This window comes from Chrysemys picta, chromosome 8 (genome assembly GCF_011386835.1).
Source record: "Chrysemys picta bellii isolate R12L10 chromosome 8, ASM1138683v2, whole genome shotgun sequence".
Classification (NCBI taxonomy): Eukaryota; Metazoa; Chordata; order Testudines; family Emydidae; genus Chrysemys; species Chrysemys picta.
The window spans coordinates 87,679,076-87,695,463 of NC_088798.1; the positions used below are offsets into that span (position 1 = coordinate 87,679,076).

At 42.0% G+C, this 16,388-nt stretch overlaps 1 protein-coding gene across 2 annotated transcripts in view; it reads left to right on the plus strand.

Moving 5' to 3' along the window:
• Positions 1 to 14,115, plus strand: part of CCNJL (cyclin J like) — a 48,245-nt gene extending 34,130 nt beyond the window's left edge. For both annotated transcript variants that reach the window (XM_005297996.4, XM_005297997.4), the window contains exons 4-6: positions 9,264 to 9,563; positions 10,610 to 10,769; positions 11,710 to 14,115. In XM_005297996.4, coding sequence (XP_005298053.1) covers positions 9,264 to 9,563; positions 10,610 to 10,769; positions 11,710 to 12,148 — 899 coding nt within the window. In that variant the 3' untranslated portion in view covers positions 12,149 to 14,115. The remainder of the gene's footprint in view (positions 1 to 9,263; positions 9,564 to 10,609; positions 10,770 to 11,709) is intronic.
• The last annotated feature ends 2,273 nt before the right edge of the window (positions 14,116 to 16,388 follow it).

Here is a 16,388-nt window from a genome sequence, read left to right on the forward strand (position 1 = left end):
AAGACGCGAGCGTCATGAACCCTTCCCGGCCAGCCCACATTGATGTTGGTGAAACGTCCCTTGTGATCCACAAGTGCTTGCAGCACCATTGAAAAGTACCCCTTGCGGTTTATGCACTGGGTACCCTGGTGCTCCGGTGCCAAGATAGGGATATGGGTTCCATCTATCGCCCCACCACAGTTAGGGAATCCCATTGCAGCAAAGCCATCCACTATGACCTGCACATTTCCCAGAGTCACTACCTTTCGTAGCAGCACCTGAGTGATTGCTTTGGCTACTTGCATTACAGCAGCCCCCACATTAGATTTGCCCACTCCAAATTGATTCCCGACTGACCGGTAGCTGTCTGGCGTTGCAAGCTTCCACAGGGCTATCACCACTCGCTTCTCAACTGTGAGGGCTACTCTCATCTTGGTATTCTGGCATTTCAGGCCGGGGGACAGCAAGTCACAAAGTTCCATGAAAGTGCCCTTATGCATGCGAAAGTTCCGCAGCCACTGGGAATCATCCCACACCCGCAACACTATGCGGTCCCACCAGTCTGTGCTTGTTTCCCTTGCCTAGAATCGGTGTTCCATGGATAGAACCTGCCCCATTAACAACATGATCTCCAAAGCACCGGGGCCCGCGGTTTGAGAGAATTCTGTGTCCGTGTCCATGTCCATGTCCTCATCACGCTTGTCGCTGCGCTGCCGCTGCCACCGCCACTGCCTCCTCGCCTCGTTTTTCTGGTCCTGGCTCAGCATAAACTCCACGAGAATGCACGAGGTGTTTACAATGTTCATGACTGCTGTCTTGAGCTGAGCGGGCTCCATGCTTGCTGTGGTATGGAGTCTGCAGTGTTCACCCAGGAAAAAGACACGAAATGGTTGTCTGCCGTCCGTTGCTTTCATGCAGGGAGGGGTGAGGCTGTACCCAGAACCACCTGCGACAATGTTTTTTGTCCCATCAGGCACTGGGATCTCAACCCAGAATTCCAATGGGCGGGGGAGACTGCAGGAACTATGGGATAGCTATGGGATAGCTACCCACAGTGCAACGCTCCAGAAATCGACGCTAGCCCTGAAACATGGACGCACACTGCCGAATTAATGTGCTTAGTGTGGCCGCATACATTTGACTTTATACAATCTGTTTCCCAAATTCAAATTATATAAATTCGGATTAATCCCGTAGTGTAGACATACCCTAAGAGGATGGTGAAGCACTGGAATGGGCTACTTAGGGAGGTGGTGGAATCTCCTTCCTTAGAGGTTTTTAAGGTCAGGCTTGACAAAGCCCTGGCTGGGATGATTTAGTTGGGGATTGGTCCTGCTTTGAGCAGGAGGTTGGACTAGATGACCTCCTGAGGCCCCTTCCAACCCTGATATTCTATGAACAAGGGGAGATATGGCTTTCAATCAGATTAGCTTCATAAAGTTAGTTTAACATGACTGAAAAGCCCTTTAGGGATGCCTACACTAGGGAAAAGGCTTTTTTAAAAAAAAAATGGCTAGCTCACACACCTCTTCCTACAGTAGAGCAGGCCTTAATGCTGATTAAAACATAAGATGACATATTCAAAGAGTTTTGAATCTGAGTACAGCTATTGGGCATTCCATATTTTATGGGTACTTGAGTGATTACCTATTGCATTGCAGTTTGGCACATTAAATTAGTGTATGTCATTAGATCTTTACCAAGTAACTCAGAGCTCACTTTTGAGGGTGGGGAGAGAGCTGTTGTAAAATGTGTGCATTTGTCTTTAATACAATCCTGGACAAAGAGGGGAACTTCCGAGTGCTAGACATCTTTAAAAATAAGCAACTTATCCAGGTGCCTAAGGTGGATTTAGGAGCCTAATTTTAGTTACCTGTTGGAAATTTTGGCCTCTGAATCTCATCTGTTCTGAAGTGGCAAGCAGGTCTCACTACAGTAGAAAAACCCATTTCTTGATAAGCTTGCTTGTTCCCAACATTTTTTCGCCTTTCCGCGCCCTCCCCCCTTACCTTAAGTGCGTGTGTGTGTGTGTGTGTGTGAAATCCAAAATCAAAATTCAAATGGGAACAGTAGGGGAATGAGCTGTATCTCTTCAGTTATAGGTTCAGTATTTTCTGAGTTTAAAATAGTTATTTGTTTAGTTATTTGTGAGTATAACAACAAACACTATTTGCTCAGTGATTACCTTGAGCTTGTTGCTATCTTCCTGTAGTACTGACAATTCTGATTCAAAACTTTTGATTGATTGATTTTCTGTCCTACCTTAACGTTCACTCTCCTTGGCCTCTGCTTTTCTTTTAATTTCGTACTCCCACGCTCTCCAGCTGTCATGAGTCTGAATCATAACATTTCATTAATCCCGTTTATTCTAAATCTGTAAATGGATTTTAAATATCTGGGTCTTTTCCCACTCTAGCCATTCATGTAGCAGAGCGAAGTGGAGAAGTATTGTCTTTTCAGACTGATGTGGAGGTGATGTTCTCTGGCCCCTCAGCACAAAGGATGGAAATCAAAAGCTGATATCTGTAGATGGAGGCCACCACAAACATTTCCTCAGTGGAAGGAGACTGAGGAGGGAAAAGGAACTGATGAATATATGACTGTTTTGGTTATATCTGTATTAGGGCTTTTTATTACATTTCCTGGTAGCAAAAGGGTGGCAGGCAACATTTGTGTAGACTCAAGAGGAAAGGTAGTCTTGTCAAGAGAGGAAAGGCCAGAGGCTACGGTACTAGCGTAGCATTTGTGAGACATTCATTAAATTCCTGCTACCGGATTTCATATCTGACCTTGAGTAAGTCCTTAGGGCATGTCTATGCTGCTACGGCACAGCTATGACAATGCAGCTGTGCCACGGGAGTGGGCCAGTGGTGGGCAACCTGCGACCCGCACCGCTTCCTGCAGCTCCCATTGGCTGGGAACGGTGAACCATGGCCACTGGGAGCTGTGGGCGGCTGTGCCTGCGGACGTTCAGTGTAAACAAACTGTCTCGTGGCCTGCCAGTGGATTACCCTGATGGGCCGTAGGTTGCCCTCCACTGGTATAGACCCTTCCTACATCAATGGAAGGGTTGTTCCTATCAGTGCAGTTCATCCACCTCTCTGAGGCTAGGTCTACACTCTGGGGGGGGTAGGTGGGAGGGGGTCGACCTAAGATACGCAACTTCAGCTACGTGAATAGCGTAGCTGAAGTTGCGTATTTTAGGTTGACTTACCTGGCTGTGAGGACGGCAGCGAGTCGACCGCTGCCGCCCCACCGTCAACTCCGCTTCCGCCTCTTGCCGCAGTGGATTTCCGGAGTCGACGGCAGAGCCATCGGGGATCGATTTTATCGCGTCTTCACTAGACGCAATAAGTTGATCCCCAATAGATGTGCCCTGAGAGGCATTACTGCACCTGCAGCAGGGATTAGGTCACCCTAACAGTGGCACTCAGGGCACAATTTCTTTTCACAACCCTGAGCAATGTAGCTATGTCAATCTGATTGTTAAGTGTAGGCCAGGTCTTAGTTTCTCTGTGCCTCTATTCCTCCTCTGTAAAATGGGGATAGTAGCACTTCCCTGTCACAACTAGGGTGTCTGAAAGGAAGAAGACTGCGAGTGCTGAAATACTATGGCAGTGGAGGCTATTGGTTAAAACAACAGCACTTGGGTAGCAATGAGAGAAACCTAAAGAAAAATACTAAACATGAGTGGCTATAGAGACTTGATATGCAGCTAGATTCTACAGAGCTGGGTTGGACATAGCTATTAAACTATGCTTGGAATGGCAGAACAAAGGTCAGAAACTCTCCAGTATTTCTTAATCTGTCTCATTTCTCCCTTTGCCCAGAGCACTTCTCCAATTTTATTGTAGGCCTCATACTGCTGCAGGCCATATAGTTATTGAAGTTTGTTTCCATTCAACCAAGAAGGTAATATTTACCCACCAGATTGATAGAATGTTTAGAGGAACAATTTGGCTCTGCGTTGGGAGTCTTTTCTGACTTCTTAGCAAGTGTTGCATATTGAATGTAGTATGTATAGAGCTATTTGCAGAGAACCCTTTCTCTGTGTCTAGTTGTTTTACACCATATGAGTTTGAAAACATACTACTGTATTTACAGGGTTTTTTCCCCCATGGATAGGTATGTAAACAAATACAAGAATACTAGGAGCACAGGAACTCTCCATTGGAAGGAAAAGCTTAAGAACATGATATAAGCTTCAACTTGCCAGCTTGTTTCTGGGATCCAGACCTTCCATGTCTAGCTTCAGATAAAGACCTTTTTTTTTCCCCACGGGGGAGTTGTGAAGGATGGAAAGTAGGCCTTTCCGTTGGCAACCTGAATGCAGTATAAAATGGCAATGAATGTGTATAACTGAAAAATGTTTAGACTTTGATTAAACCAGTTTGAGTGTTGAAAAATAATACTTCTAGTGCAGGATGTTGAAGGGAAGTCACTTTAATTACAGCTGACTAGTTCCATATTGAAAGAGAATGCATCCATGTGAGTGATTTAGGGCTTATATATATATGTTGGGAAAACTTTCACCAGTGTAAAAAAATGTATTTAAAATTGATCTAATTATATTGGCGCAAACCAGGGCTGCCCAGAGGATTCAGGAAGCCTGGGGCAAAGCAATTTCGGGGGCCCCTTCCATAAGAAAAATTGCAATACTATACAATACTATATTCTCGTAGGGGCGCTTGCGGGCCCTAGGGCAAATTGCCCCCACTTGCTTCCCCCCTCCCTCCAACAGGCGGCCCTGGGAAAAATAAACCTTCCGCATCTCGGCACAAACCCAGTTTTGAGAGAACTTCTTTACAAGGTATCACTGGTTCTCAGCATCAGCTAGAGCTAAAAGGCACTGAAGCTCATTAAAAGGGTTGGACAAATATTTTCCGTCAAAACTTTTTTTGGATCGAAAACTAGGGGTTTTTAAAAAGCAGAAAAAATCATGGACAATGTCTGCTTTCCTTCAAAATTTGTTGTGGTTTTTCTAATTGAAAAGCTGAAATTAGTCTGCCAAAACCTGAATATGGTTTGGGGTTTCAGAAGTGTGTGGCCAAATATTTGCTGCTTGTTGTGTTTTGATTGTTAAAAGAAATAACAAAAAAATTCTGCTTAAAAAAAATCCAAAACTTTTGAACCACCTCAGCTTGTGACCAAACGCCTGAGCCCATCCAGTCAGAGATTTTTTTTCCAGGTTTCTGATAGTCTGCTGGCTTCCTTGACTCATATCTGTCTTCATAACTTTGGGTTCATTTAGGTTAGAACATAAGAATGGCCATACTGGGTCAGACCTAAGGTCCATCCAGCCCAGTATCCTGTCTACCGACAATGGCCAGTGCCAAGTACCCCAGAGGGAGTGAACCTAACAGGTAATGATCAAGTGATCTCTCTCCTGCCATCCATCTCCATCCACCCTCTGACAAACAGAGGCTAGGGACACCATTCCTTACCCATCCTGGCTAATAGCCATTAATGGACTTAACCTCCATGCATTTATCTGTTTCCTAGAGACTGGCTCCATGGGGTCCCTCACAAACTGGAGATGGTTATTGTGGGTTTGTCTTTAGTATAGCTTATGTACGTACTCCACGAACTGAGCATTTGAGCTTGTTCCAGTATCTGGAATGAGCCTATGTTGTGAAAACTGAAATGCTCAAAATAGCACATGCATGTGAAATGGACACAGGGTGCTAAAATTAAATTAACCCAGGGGGTCTCAAACTGGGAGTCAGGACCCCTCAGAGGGTCACGAGGTTATTACTGGGGGTCACGAGCTGCCAGCCTCCACCTCAAACCCCGCTTTGCCTCCAGCATTTATAATAGTGTTAAATTAAAAATACTTTTTTATATATTTATAAGGGGGGTCGCACTCAGAGGTTTGCTATGTGAAAGGGGTCACCAGTACAAAAGTTTGAGAACCACTGAATTAACCCCTCTGAAGCCTCAGGGTATGCGGGGGCGGGGGAGCCTCCCTTGGTAGCGTTGGGAAGGAGGTTGGTGGTGTAGGATATGGCTCTTCTCATGTGATTCCCTCCCCCAGTGGCTAATATTAAATGAAGCTACCCTCCCCTGACATGAATCTCCCTATGGCACTGAAATTAAATATAGACTATAATTTGGCATTTGGGAAGTGAAAGGGACGGCAGCCGTAACGGAAAAACTAACAGCTTGGCTCTTCTGCAAGCCTCAAACTGCTGAATGAGCTTTAGGGTAGAGTAGGCTGTGCCTCCCAAACAGCCTGGCCCTGCCCCCTATCCGCCCCCCACCCACTTCCCGCCCCCTCAGAATCCCCGACCCATCCTGTTCCTTGTCCCCTCACCATGCCCCAGGAAACCCCCCCCACCACCATGCCGGGACCCCCCCCCCCCGCCGAGTCCTGACAGACCCCCAGAACGCCCACGATCCAACCCCCCGTTCCCTGACCACCACCCCCAACCTCTGCCCCCTCCCTGTCCCTTATTCACCCCCCCGGCTCCCCCCTCACCCGGAGCATCATAGCAGTTGGAGTATTGCGCTTCTCTCATTTAGGTAGCCAGCATTGCAGAAGGGACTAAGAATACTTTGGTACCTACTTGGTTAGAGGCCCATGGAGTGTCAACGCTGCTGGAAAAGAAAACAAGAGGGACATATTTGCACTAGAAAGAGCTGAAATTGTGGCTAAAATGATATACAGGCACTCATCTTCAACACATAATTAATTAAAAGAATTGGTTAAGTGCATGTGTTAGTTGATTTCTTAAAGCCAGTTTTTACTTGACAGTAACATGATTTTCCTGATAGGTCTCTCTATATACTATAGCATGCTCAGAAATTGAGGTGTTTTCCTGTCCCTTTCCATGAGAAATCTGGGAGAATGAGTTTTTAAACAAAGATATTGAATAAATTGATGTCAATGTTGGCTAAAACCCCAACATTACCAGAAAGTCATTTGTCAATAGACAAGTGACGTGTGTATTTTTGAACAAGTTAGTTTTTATATGGACTCCATTATATACCCAATCATTAAGTCATTTTAAATTAGACTATTATTTAAAGCAGTTACATTTTGAGTTAGCACTATAGCTACTGCCCTGTTCTCTCTATTTAAATAGCAGGTGCTTAGGTTCAGAACAGTTTTTTTCCCCAAAAAGATAACTTGCTATAGAAATGGCTTGTTTTTTCCAGTATATTATCTGAAAAGTTAAATGTCACAGTTCATAGTTTAGCAGATTGCTTTGTTTAGATACATGCTTATCTTGGATTTTTTATTCACTTCTGAAACCCTGTGCAGTATAAAACTCTTGAAATAGGAGCAGATTCTCTTTTCATATTGAAATACAGTTTTCCTACAGAATGCAATTGCATCTCCCAGGATGTGCTGCCAAGCTTTCTGCTGTATAAAAATGCTAATGAATTCCAACATCTGCTTCTATAAGATCCTGAACAAATGTTCAATAGCTAAATTATTGTTAAGCAGATGCAGTCAATCTAATTCAAGATGGCTGCAAAGATGGGGTTACTTAGTTTTAAGGCAGAAAGCAAATTCTAAATCAGAGAAAAGTAAATGGATGGTTAAACTCAAGGAGCAAGTTGTTTAGACCACTTGTTTATTTTTATTTTTTTTAAAGGCCTCTGGTGTCTTGAGACTTCTCTGGAAGTATATTAGTGTGTTCTTAATTTATCTGCACTTGTGCTTCAGGGAGCTGCCTTTGTGTGTCCAAAGGAAGAACTGAGTTGTGGGTCTTGCTGATATTTGATCTCTGAACCAAATTTTAAATCTCTTGTCTAACCATATCCTAAGGCTTTCCTGATCGTGGGGTTGATGTGCACTCCTTTAGCTACTGAGAGCTGTTTGAATAATAAAATAAAAAATGTAGGGATTTATCAGAGGGAAGATAGGAGAACAAATAGAGAGGTCTTGTTCTTTCCCATTTCTCATTGCACGTCGTATCCTCTTATTTTGCATTATATTTTATAGGCTCTTCTTTTTACAAACCTCTTTATGTTTATGGTGACTGATTTTAGGTCGGGTTTTTGTATTTAAACTTACAACCATCTGAGCCTGAGCTGCACTGCAAAAACTACCCATTGCTGATGACAAGACTCAGCACTGGGTAAGCTGAATATTGGATAACAGCAGCGAGGGTATGCAAGGGCCAGTGGTGTTCAGCACTGTTCTAAAAAACATGCTTAAAATCTGCTTGGGTTTATTTGGATGGATTTTGGGGAAGAGGAATTTACTCAGGCTTTTTCTCCCTCCCTTTCAATCCCTCCCTTTCAAATTTCTTGCTGCCTTTTTAAAGGACTTTTATTATTTATCTGCCACAATCATCTCTACTGAAGTAGCACCCAAGGACCCACCCAGGGATTTGGGTCCCATTGTGCTAGGCATTTTATGGAGATGTGCTAATTTAAAAATAAATTGCCCAGATTTTTATTTTGTAAATTTATCTTAATACCACATAGAAGAATCTTATAAATGTTCTGTGCTATGGAAACAAGCTCCTTTTGAGATCCTTGCAGGGAAAATATTAGTCAATTGCAAATCAACTTCACTTTTTTTTTATTTTTTTTATTTTTTTTTTGGTCTGACTCTGTTCCTAAACCTTGGAATGTGATATAAGTCCTCATGGGGAGGTGGGCTTATCCTTTGGGAGATTTGTTTAGGATTCCAATACCTTTGGCTGGGTCAGTTTCACGAAGTCTTTAAGGAAAGACAACATGGGTGACACAACTTCATAATAGTGCAAGCGTGTACCTATCTCTGTAAAGTTTGCTATTGTCCTAAGTTGTGTGGGCCTGCTTGACTTGCATGTATCTAGTGTTGGTATTTGGCGTAGTAGAGTTGCTCTTAAAGACAAGGAAGCTTAGGTTGAAAGATACCTTATATTCACATGGCAAGACTTGATCAGACCTCACTTCCTGCCTTTTTCCCTTGCCCCAGTAAATACTTCCGGAGCTCATAGTTCACCAGTGCACCAGAGTTGCACGCCTTTGTCTTGCACAGATAGACCAAATACAGTGTTTGCACAGACCCTTGCAAGTCTGCATATATACCCCGTGATGAGTTTTGGGTTTAAGTCCACAAAACTCTGGCTAGCCCCGCTAGAAGAGCAGGTTCCCCATGCTGCATGATGGATCTGTGAATTCTACATGCTTACTAATGCACAACTAGTATCAGGATCCTTTGAATCTAGGTGACCTTGGGCTGAGTGTTGTTGTTGGTTTTTTTTGTTTTGTTTTGTTTTGTTTGTTTTTTGAGTCAATTTTTAAATCCATCTTTAAATTGTTATTTATTTTATTTTTTTAAGGCAAATTTGAAGAAAAGGAGGATCGCGTTCCAAAGCTGGAGCAGTTAAATAACTTGGCTTACATGTGCAATGTGAACGTGGTGCTAAACAAAAAAGACCTGCTCAAGATGGAACTACTACTCTTGGAAAACTTCAACTGGAATCTCTGCCTGCCGACTCCAGCACACTACATTGACTACTACCTCTTCGCCTCTGTTGGCGAGAAGGACCTTCACAATGGCTGGCCCATCACATCCCTGACCAAAGTCAAAGCTTTCATGGAAAAATATGCTTACTACTTCCTTGATTTCTCAGTGCAAGGTAATATCTCAGTCCAACTGTGAGATGTGGGGTCTGTAGAGGTTTACCCTTGGGTAGTCTTCCAGTGGGCTAATGGCAAAAATCCATAGCAGACAAATAAATGCTTTTAAAACGGGCACAACGTAGGTGCAATAAAAATACTTGCAAAGAGCAATATCTTTCCTCTGTATTGCTATGGACTGCAAATGGCGCAAATTCTCGAAGGCACTTCTGGGGGAAGAACTCTTCTAGGAGAAGGGTCCTTATGGCTCTCTTTGCAAGCATCTGAAAGCAGGTTGGAATTGCCCAGCCCTAGAACTTTTCTGCGATGCCCCTAAGTAAGAGTCACTAGAAATGGGGGCTGTGGATTTTTACTTCCTTTCTGAGGATGAGAAGTTATGGAGAGCTGCTAAAAAGCCAAATGGGCTCACTGTGTCGGCTGTGGCAAGATTTGAACTAAGGTGTATTTTCGATTCTTGAAAAACTGGGTTAAGGTTTAAGTGGCCCAACCTTGTTCTAGTTGAGACCCTTTCTAGAAACTTGATTAGGAGTCCGAGAATGCAATCAACTTGCATGAAATGGAACAGATCAGAATGGCTTGTAGGGGATAGAAGCCCACAGCAGGGTCATAGTTTGAAATACAGGCGAGTCTCATCTTACGCGCATTTAACATGCACGAATTCAGCTTTGCGCGGTTGGCAAAAACAAAAAAAGGAGAAAAATAACAATTTAAATACCGTACCTGTAGTGCGGGCGAGTCCGCCCACCATTACACTCAATGTAATTTTGACTATACGCGATTTTCGCTTTACGTGCTGACAGCGGAACGTAACCCCAGCATAAGATGAGTCGCCTGTATTCCATCCTGATTTGTGGAGGCTTTTGCTGGGCACAAAATGCCACTCTTAAGCCTCTGTATCATATATAAAGACTTAATTGTCCACCTCTGTGGGCATTTGGCCTATAAGTTTAACTTGATTCACCTTGCTGCATGTGCACAGAGTGAATGGAACTCCGAGTGAATGGTGATCGGTCAAAGCGTAATATTATTTTTAAAATTTCTTTAGATTATGCTTTCCTCAACTTTCGACCATCTCTGATTGCTGCTGCTTGTGTGTGCGCCTCACGCATCTGTATGCAGATTTCTCCCTCCTGGACCACACAGCTCCAGCTGCTAACGTGTTATTCCTGGGAGCATCTTACCCAATGTATCGAAATGATGCTAATGTAAGACTGCTGGACCAAAGTAACCTATTCCTCAAACTCTTAATAGACTTTCTATTACTCTCCAAAAATGTAGAGCTGAAAAGACTCCAAATGGCATTTAGTTTAGCAGTAATCAAGATCACATGAGATTAGTACATCTCAGCCCATATCAGCAAAGTTGGGGATTGGCAATCTTTCTAAATATTGGTGCAGTGGTAGCATATGAATCCATTGCATCAACCAGAATGGTAATTTATTCATGCAATTGGGTGGTTAGGCCGCACAAAATTTGACTTCCACTATAGCTTCTGTGTAAGTAGCTATCCATCCTTTGCGATGTTATAACACTTTTAGTGTATGAAGTATGCTGTAAAGTGATAGCAATATTCCCCTTACAGCAATGACATTCCAGAACTATTCATTCTCTCTCTCACCCCTTACCCCTACCCCCAGTAGAAGAGGTTGCTTGTTCAGTTAGGATAGATCATGACAGCAGCCCAGCCTATGTGGATGCAGGCAAGTCCTGCTAGCAGAGACTGGAAAGGATTCCCTTATTGGTTCTATGCATTTATGGGGTCTTGACACACAATACAGCTGCACGTTTTAAAAGATCTCTTCACTCTGTAGACCGAATGTTCCCCAAAATGCCCACTGAATGTTTTAATGGTTCAGAATGGCCGTTAGTAGATAGAAATAGTAAATCTATTCAAAGTGCCGACAGGTGAAATATGAACATTATTGAGCACAATAAGTTCTTTTTATCTCTGACCTGTGCAGGCTAACGAGCACCCAAATCCTATGCCCATTAGGGTCAATGGGAAAACTTGTACTGACCATGTAGGAACAAGCTGGCAAGGGGACAATTGAAAATCAATTTGTAGAAACTCCTCAGATATTTACACCCGTTCTGATAGCTTGCATTTGCTTGACAACACTGTGCTTTAATTTTTGTTTTCTCTAGATATTATGAGAATGATGTCAAAGAAGCCAGCAAGGTGAAAAAACAAATAACATTGCAGCAGCAAGTAGTGGGAAGTGTGAACCACCAAACCACAACTCAGGTCCTGTTTCAGCAATCCAGTTATCACCCACTAGCCCAGCACTCAACTGCCCTTTCCCAGTTCCAGTCTCCAGTGCAGGATTTGTGCTCTGCTTACCGTGACTCCTTGCAGGCCCACAGGCCCAGCAGCCTACTCTCTGGGAGTGCTAGCACCTCACTGCATTCTTACTCTGCTCTGCAGGCCAGCCTTCAACCTTCTGTGCAGACTCTGCCCATCCAAGGACCTATCACGATGCAGGTAGCTATAGCAACAGAACCTAGACACTGCATCTCCATGGCCTATGGCAGCAGCTATTTCAGTGGACATCACACCTACACAGCCAGGTGTTTTGACAGATGACGGTCTAGAAAAATGGTGATGTGAGTAAAGTCTGAACAAAAGGCCCCATGGGATGTGAGCCAATTGCATATTTGCAGCGAAAAACACACAAAGGAACAGAATCTTTACAACTAGTTGATTCCGAAGACGTTTGCTCTTGAGACCCTTTTTAATGTGGGTGCCATTCCTGCAAGGATTGAGGTGTTGTCTTTTAATGAGACTGAGAAAAACAGAAATGCAATAACATGCATCACTTTAGGTTGTCGCTTTTCAAAGCATCTTGTGTAAGAAGTTACACCCTATGGGGCTTACTAGCTTTGTCTTCCATACAGCAGGCTCCAATGAATCACAAATGCTAAGGCTTGTGATTTAAAGGGTTATTTCAAGCAGGAATGCCTGGAGGGACTTCTGGTCAATAATATCCTCCAATAAGAATGTTATTTGAAAGTGGCATTTATCCAAAGGTCTCTCTGATGGCAGCTTATTCCACTGGAAACTACCACTAAAAATGATGATACAGAAGCTTCTTGATGCTATCTGGATGAACAATCCCAGTCTCGGCAAAATCTCTCTGTAAAATGTTGCTTTCCCTTTCCTTGACCTGGAGTGAAAGCAACCCAGATGACCATCAAATCCTCTTTGCCTTAAAAGTCCTCTTGGATTTGGGTGCTGTGCCACTGAACAAAACCTCTCTCTGCCTTCATGTAAAAAAACCTCAATCTTAAATCACCTTTAGGATTTTTAAGATGCTGCTGCCTTATGTGACTGGATATAATTTGTTTAGTAAGAATGTTTACAAGCTACATCAGGGATCTAATATTACTTGAAGAAAACCCCTTGGAAGAAAATTCTTATATATACACTGAAGGGGTTCACTGCCTTCAGTTATTTTTGAGGATTAATGTCTTGTGGTCAAAGTGAAGTTTAGGACTGAAGAACTTGTACTAATGAGGAGGAGGTGGAGATTATGCCTTTATTCTAAGACTGCAACGTTAGGCTGCACAGAACTTTGGTCTTTAAATTCCATCTTGGAGCATTATAGCAAAATTGGGTTAAGGGTACTGAAATGAGAATACCTGCTACCATGTATCCAAAGGGTTGTTTTTAAAATCATTTTGAGCTGGAACGTCCTGTGTTTGGTCAAAAATTCTATGTAGGATTTGTGTAGTAATGTAGATAGTTACAAGTAACATGGAGACTTTTACCTGGGTGTAGAACACTCACTTGCTATGCAACCACCATTCCGTAGTTGCTGGAAGCCAGTATTGTTTTTTTAAAGGTTCTCAGGACAGCAGTCTAGACAATGTGCAATATGCTTTTATTCTGATTTGTGGCAAATGCTATGTTTTTTGTTTTTTTTTTTAAATATCACGTTAGGCAGTGCTCTTTAAGTTATATCTTTAGAGAATTTAGTTTTTTAAGGGATGTGTTGGGATGGCGGGAAAATCTCTCTCAAAAATAACCTGTCTGCTAACATTTGTTTTAACAATGAGGGTCTTCTTACAAATATTGCATATTGTAATTTTGTGTCACACATTAAGATGACCATGTCCTTAGCAGAACAGGCTAGGAAAGTTTTTAAACTCTATTTCATTTTTTAATTAAAAAAAAAAAAACTACAAATCCTAACAAAACTGAAGAGGCAGTACCTTACAGAAATTAGTTTAGCAACTTAGAGAATATAGTTCCCTTTTTTTATTCTGTTGTTTGTGTATTTATATGGAACTTATTTCCACAAGGTTTTAGCGTATCTTTTAATGACTGTTATAGTCATTCGGCCATTCAGCAGATTGTAAAGACCCTCTTAAACGTGGGGAATATTGTGGTACTAGGGCATTTCTGACTGTGGAATCCATGTGTTTTTACGTAACCTCTATAGAACAGGTCATGTGAAGTCTTGTGTTTGACAGTCTGCAGTCACTCTTTAGTGACCATTTCCACTGCTATCTTGACGAAGATTATCCAATAAACAAAAGACCTGCATCTGACATACTTATTTGTTAATACTGTCTGTGTTCTCACAATATATTTCTCTGAAAAAGGGCCAGTGAACTTCTGCCTTGCACAAAGTAATCCCTTGGTCCAGTATCGGTGTATAGAAGCTATAGCTGTCAACAGTGTTTCCTGGGACACAACACAAAAGTACTCTTGACAAGTGTGATACACAGGATGAATTAACAAATGGTATTTCCATGGTTTAGGAAACCTACACAGGAAGGCTTTGCAAAAAAGGAATTGTAAAAGATCAGGGAGGTGCTACTCACTGCCTAGGAAGTGAGGAACTATTCCATGCGTAAGATGTGGCAGCATACAAGGAAGCAAGAAGGGAATCAGGGAAGCAATCTAAGGAGCAATTAGAAATGATGCAGCGGGACTGAGGGCATGTGGTGAAATGACAGCTTATGATGTGATGTGATCAATATATTTCTTGGGCATCCTATCACACTGCTTATGTGATTTTAATTCTAAATTGGAGAGAGTGCCTCTGCAATTTCTTAATTTCCTTCATGGTCACTTTTCTCTATACATGTCCTTTCCCTGGGTTCTCTCAATTCTGCTGTTTGTGTCCTGTGCATAGGATGAGCACCAAAACAAATCTCTGAAAGAAGCAGATAGAGGTTTCTCAGAATAGATTAGCTAAAAAGCCCAACGTTGCCTCTTGTTTTGGGAGAACATACCTTCTGCAACGCCTCTGAATGCTGGCAGGAGTTCCACTTCAATTTCCTGGCTAGTGTACATTTAAGCCACACCTAATTTTGTGTGTGAATTTCCTTTAGTCTTTAATGAAAATATACCACCTCTGGGAGTAGCTAAAGTAGGAAAGCTCAGACAACTGTAATGTAACTGTAAACCTGATTCTATCATCCATGTCACTTAAAGGGACTTACGTGGGTTCACAAAAAGCTGGATGAGTTTTTAAAGCTTAATGGATGTAATAACTCTTTCAAAGCCCACACTTGTGCCATTTAGTGCGGTCAGTCACAGCCTATCCAAGCACTAAAATACTCACACAAGCTGATAAAGTCATAACTTCCAAGCATATATCACATAAAAAGTAGCAACTAAGCTTGCTGGAAATGCAAACTCAAAAGGGCTTTGGATATGAATAGAAAGTGATAACTTGGGTCACAAAACAGGAAATTTTTAAAATTTCACTGGTAATTTTTTTAAAAGATAGAAGTGGGTTGCAAAATTAGCTGAGAAAATGCAAAAGCTATTTTTTCTTAACACTTAAGTCTTGATATGGTGTATATGGGGGAAAGCGTTCCAGTGATTAGCAAGCGACTACAATGAGTTCACTAATTAAGGTCTTTATGCTTTGGAGCGAACATAGAAAACTAAATAAGGAATGTCTATAATATCTAATGTTTTGAGATATAATGGCTTTGACTACTCCCCAGAGCTTGATCTCTCTGTTCTAGCCACTGTCCAAAATACTTCAAATAAAGTTATTTACAGTTAAAAGTTGGTTAGTACTCCTGGATCAAAGATAAATTAATGTTGAGGGTTTGATGAACATTATCAGCAGATATTAAGGGCTATTGTTTTATTGTGAGCTTGAACATGATGGCATTTTTGCTTAATAAGTAGTCTTTGATCTGTTTTTTTTTTAATAAATGTCAGAATCTGTTCCTCACTGTACTTTTGGTGCTTATTGACAACACTGTGAAGGCAAAAGGAAATAAAGATATTTCATTCATTGTCAATCACCCTTTTAAACATATAGTCAAGTCTTTAAACAACTTGCTGAAGTTGGAATATTTAAAATTTGGTCATTTAAAACATCCTTGCAAAATTCTCACTGCTCCTCACTTAGGGTCAGTAATTTTTTATTTATTTATTTTGGACAGGTGAAAATCACTATTGATCACCTCCACCAAAGGGGCAGTAAAATAGAATGTGCACAATCTTGCATGGCATTTTAAGACACAGCAGGAGACATAATAAGCAAGAAACTACTTTTCCCTGATTTTACTTCTGTCTCCCTCTAAGGAACATCTCCCTCTACTGCTTCCTTACCTGCCCATATATTCTTTTGAGGTTAGGTAGTAGCACTGAATTACTGTGAGTACTACTGCAGGTGTCAAATGTCTCCTTAGTGTAAAAGACAAGGTGAGGTGAGTGTCCTGCTTTAAAAAGCACTTCAATAAATCCTCAAAAATCTGCCTAATTTTCCTGGCAAATCAGACTGCCTTGCAAATTGGTCTGAGTGTCTGATCTTTTGTCAACAGGCATAAGTTTTTTGCTCCCTGACCTTTGG